Source organism: Chiloscyllium plagiosum, unplaced genomic scaffold (genome assembly GCF_004010195.1).
Source record: "Chiloscyllium plagiosum isolate BGI_BamShark_2017 unplaced genomic scaffold, ASM401019v2 scaf_10866, whole genome shotgun sequence".
Lineage (NCBI taxonomy): Eukaryota > Metazoa > Chordata > Chondrichthyes > Orectolobiformes > Hemiscylliidae > Chiloscyllium > Chiloscyllium plagiosum.
In genome coordinates this window covers 1-5,022 of record NW_025214019.1, presented here as the reverse complement: position 1 = coordinate 5,022, position 5,022 = coordinate 1, and the positions used below count along the sequence as shown (strand labels likewise).

Here is a 5,022-nt window from a genome sequence, read left to right as displayed (position 1 = left end):
TTTCGCTGCTCGTCGGATGCTGCCTGAACTGCTGTGCTCTTCCAGCACCACTGATCCAGAATTTGGTTTCCAGCATCTGCAGTCATTGTTTTTACCACCCAAATAATGGGCTGCTGACCCAAACTTTGAGCAAGGAGGTAGTTTTATGTTGTAAACATTGTTGAGGAGAGAGAGGCAGAGACGTTTAAGGTCAGAATCCTAGAGGAGCGATTATAAGAACATAGGATCAGGAGGAGGCCATTCAGCCCCTCCAGCCTGTTCTGCCACTGAATGAGATCAAGGCTGGTCTGTGATCTAACTCCATTTACCTGCCTTTGGCCCATATCCCTTAATATCTTGGCTTAATAAAAATGATCAATCTCAGATTTAAAATTAACAACTGACCCAGCATCCACTGCCATTTGTTGGAGATAGTTCCAAACCCCTCTCACCTTTTGTGTGTGTCAGTCAAAGTGCTTCCTAACATCTCTCCTGAATGCTCTGGCCCTCATTCTTAGACTGTGGCCCTAGGTATAGAATCCCCAACCAGTAGAAGAAGATTACCTTCCTTTACCATGGTTTTCCCTGTTAATATCTTGAAGACTTTGATCAGACCACCCCATAACTTTCTAAATTGTAGATCAAACAGGCCTCATTTGTATAACCTCTACTTGTAACCTAACCCCTGAAGTCCAGGTGTCATGTTTGTAAACCTGTATTAAAACTGAGGAACAAATTACTGCAGATGCAGGAATCTATACTGCTGGTGGAGATCCTAGTGGGTGAGACAGATACTTCCTGACCTGCTGTGACCTCCAGCATTTGTTGTTTTCGATTAAAACTGAGGGATGCTGGAAAGTGGAGGGTGGTTGAGCTGGAGGAGATTGGATGAGGGATGGTAAGTCTACGGAGGGATTTTTCAAGATGCTTGATTTCCCAAACTGAGGAGGACCATTCTGGGTTTGCTGTCTCTGGTTGAGGGCTGGATTCTTCTTGCGTGGTATACACATAGGTATGGTTTTACTCATGATACCTCGTAGTATTGCATCCTTTATCATGTGTACCTCTTCTGGGTTTGTGCCTATCTGTTCTTACTGTTTTGTTTTTAAAAACACACAGACTGCTGTTGACCACCATCTCCTCCCTGAAGTCAAGGTTCAGGACAGTGGGAAGAAATGTGTTGTCATTGACCTCGATGAGACTTTAGTTCACAGCTCGTTTAAGGTGTGTTAATCATTTACTTTCTCCTCATTTTGTCACATTTTATTTGTTTCTGCCGTCCACACCTTCCTCCCCAGCACACTGACTCCTTGTTCCAGTTTGGGATCTGGCCCTCCGGTTGGATGAAGAAAGCATCTGGTGAGTGAAGGGTGACCTCCCAACCACATGAGACTCTGCAGCAATGGACCCCAGTTTGTCTCCCAATGAAATTTGTGTTGCCTATCCCTAATTGCCCTGCTGGGTCATTACAGATCATTGAATTTAAATTTCACCAGCAGCTATGGTGGGGTTTGAACCCACGTCCTTTTAGCATTAGCCCAGGCCTCTGGGATACTAGCCCAGGCCTCTGGGATACTAACCCAGTGATATTAATACAACGCTATCATCCTCTGCCTTGGGCCACGTCTGAGTGAGTTGGGTTTGATCACTGTAATTGCTCGAGAGCTCCCCCTCTGGTCAGCCAGGTTTCCTGACCATTTCATGGTTGAGTCTCAGAAATCTTCTGGGTCATTTGGTCATTCCTGGAGACCCTGCGACAATAACGATCCTGTCCTATCCTACAAACTAGGAGTTGGGAGGCAGTTATAAAATATTAGTTATAGTACCCCTGCCCCCATTCTATCCTGGTTTTTTGGTGCTGGTGAGGGTGAAATGGGTTGATGCGGAGAGGTGGTGAGGGTGAAGTGGGTTGGTATGGTGTGATGGTGGGAACTGAATGACTCATTTTATCACCATCTCCCAACCCTTAGTTCAGGTTGAGCAGTTGTAACCCCTCGAGTTCAGGTCTCTTGCCCATCTCCCGATTCCCATCATTCCACCATTGGCAGCCACAACTTCAGCTTCCTGGTCCCCAGCCTCTGGAATTCCTTCCTCAAAGCCTCCTCTCGCCCCTCCTTAAAGTGAGGGCCAGTGTAGCTCAGTGAGCAGAGGGCTGGGGGTGAATCTGTCCTTCTGCTGAATGGGAGACATGGCTGCTTTTTCCCTGAATTTGGACTGCTGGGTTCCAGAGAGTCGGTAGATGCTGTGAATATGGGATTACTGCTTCTCGTTTTATGTATTAGTGGAAGTTTAATCTCATCTCATCCCATCCCCCCACCCCACCCTCACCTCCCACCTAGTTGAACAGTTTCCCATATTTTTATGAACAAGCTGTTGAAGAGAAGGGCACAGTGTGTCTCCACCTCTGTTTTACTCAAGAAAATCCGTCTCTAATCCCTGGAGTGGACCACCCAGGCCAATCCTTGCAACAGCCCCCTTCCCCAAAACCAATAGAATAAGCTTACATTACCGTAGCATTGGTTTTTTAGATCCTCAAACTGACGCACAGATTTTACTTTATTTGACATTTAAATTTGGGAAACACAGCACATTTATTTGAATCCAAAACAGTCAGTGAGATCGAAAACCAAGGCACCTTCCTTTTGGACATAGTTTATTAACTACTCAGTCTTGCAGCTCATTTCACACCCAATGTTAATAATCTTTTTTTAAAATTTAACCTATTTTTCTAATCTTCCCCCTGTTCAGAGAGGGTATTACATCCCTCTGGAGCAGGTCAGACTTGAACCCAGGCCTCTGGCTCAGAGATAGACACCAAACCACTGCACCACAAGAGGGCGCCCAGAAATGAGTACAGAGGAACCTCGATTATCCGGCATTCAATTATCCGAATTCTGGATTATTCGGCAAGATTGCAAGGCCCCGATGCTTGCTTAACCTATGTTATCTGGCATTCAATCACCCGCCCATGTCCTTCAGATAATCGAGGTCCCTCTGCAATACCTGTGTATAATTAACAGGGACCATCTGTCTCTTTTTAAGCAAATAAAGACATTATTGAGCTCCACGTTGTGATTAACCAGATATTAATGTCACAGCTGATTTGTACACTGCAATCTTCCTCAAGTATCAAAGACCAGCTGGTCTGTTCATTTACTGACGTGGGTTGAAGATAAATGTTGGTCAGATCACAAGGGAGAAATGCCCTGCTCTTTGAAATAATGATCAGACCAAATAATGTACATTGAATAAGACCTACCTGGGGCTCAGCTGAGCTTGTCATCTGAAAGTTGACATTGTTAGAAGTGCAACACTCCCTCGGCATGGCCCTGGAAGGAGCAGCCTGAATCACTGGGCTTGTGGGACTCTGAGGCAGGATTGGAGATTGCAGAGCTTGGCAGTGCAGAGGGATCTGGGTGTCCTGGTGGGTGAAACACAAAAAAATTAGTCTGCAGATACAGCAAGTGCTTAGGAAGGCGAGTGGAATATTTGTTGCAAGGCAAATGGAAAATAAAAATAGGGGTGTTTTATTCCAGCTGTACAGGGCTACGAGCAGGTCAATTCTGGAGCATTTTGTGCAGTTTGGGTCTTATTTGGAAAGAGATACAACAGTATTAGAAGCAGAGGAGAACACATTCAGGGCTTATTTTATGAAGAGAGGTTTGAGGGTATTAGATCCATTGGAGGTTTGAAGAATGTGAGGTGATTTATTGAAACATGAGGCAGCTTGACAGAGTGTGGTCTGGGAGGCTGCTTCCTCTTTGTGTGGGAGGCTAGAGCCAGGGAGCACCGTTTAAGAATGAGGTCTTTGTTTTCAGACAGAAATGAGGAGAGATTTGTTTCCTCTCGGGAATGTGGAATTTCCTTCCCCAGTGATAGGTGGAGGCTGCGTCAGTGAATGTATTCACAGCTCTGTTAGGATCTAATACAGAAAGGAGAGTCTGGGGTATGAAGGGGGGTGGTTGCAGATTTGGGAGTTGAGACCACAGTTACAGCAACCATGAGCTTATCAAATAGGCTAGCGTATAAGTCCAAAGTTTCAATGATCTAATCGCAAGGTCTGAGTCAGGCAGGAGTGTGACCAATGACTAGTTGGACCAAAGGGCTGTGATGTGTGGGGGCAGGTAGGTGGTGGTGTTGGAGGGGGGGGGGGGGGGGGGGTTGAATGAAGGGCAATCTGGTGTGAGGGTTGAACACAGACTCCTGATTCAATGCTGCCTTCCCTCCCAACAGCCGGTGAGCAATGCAGACTTCATCATTCCCGTGGAGATTGATGGCAACGTGCATCAGGTGAGAGTCAAAATCTTTACGGAATGGGAGAATCGGCAGGAAGGGCGATTGCTCCTGGCAGAGGTGGGCAACTGGACTGGCGACAGTAATGTGTCAGTCATGGCTATTGGCATCGCCAGCCCAAGCCTGGGCAGAGTGATGGGCATTGGTTTCAAATACCACTGCAGGAGCGACCAGCTGGTGTTGATTCAGTGACTCTGAAACTCTCAAATTATCATTAAAGAAACCTTGTTAACTAATATTCCACTGCACAGAACCCCACTGTACACTATCCCAATGGATCAAGCCCACCCCACTGTACACAATCCCAATGGATCAAACCCACCCCACCGTACACTATCCCAATGGATCAAACCCACCCCACTGTACACTATCCCAATGGATCAAATCCACCCCACTGTACACTATCCCAATGGATCAAACCCACCCCATTGTATACAATCCCAATGGATCAAACTCACCCCACTGTACACTATCCCAATGGATCAAACCCACCCCACTGTACACTATCCCAATGGATCAAATCCACCCCATTGTACACAATCCCAATGGATCAAACCCACCCCATTGTACACAATCCCAATGGATCAAACCCACCCCACTGTACACTATCCCAATGGATCAAACCCACCCCATTGTACACAATCCCAATGGATCAAACCCACCACAAACATACACAATCTCAATGGATCAAACCCACCCCATTGTACGTGATCCCAATATGTTATATCACTTGCCACCCACCCCCCCCCC

The 5,022-nt window shown here is 46.4% G+C and overlaps 1 protein-coding gene across 1 annotated transcript in view; it reads left to right on the top strand.

Moving 5' to 3' along the window:
• LOC122547779 (carboxy-terminal domain RNA polymerase II polypeptide A small phosphatase 1-like) overlaps window positions 1–4,994 on the top strand; it is a 27,124-nt gene extending 22,130 nt beyond the window's left edge. The window contains exons 3-4 of the mRNA XM_043686362.1: window positions 1,099–1,203; window positions 4,213–4,994. Coding sequence (XP_043542297.1) covers window positions 1,099–1,203; window positions 4,213–4,464 — 357 coding nt within the window. The 3' untranslated portion in view covers window positions 4,465–4,994. The remainder of the gene's footprint in view (window positions 1–1,098; window positions 1,204–4,212) is intronic.
• Window positions 4,995–5,022: the final 28 nt, after the last annotated feature.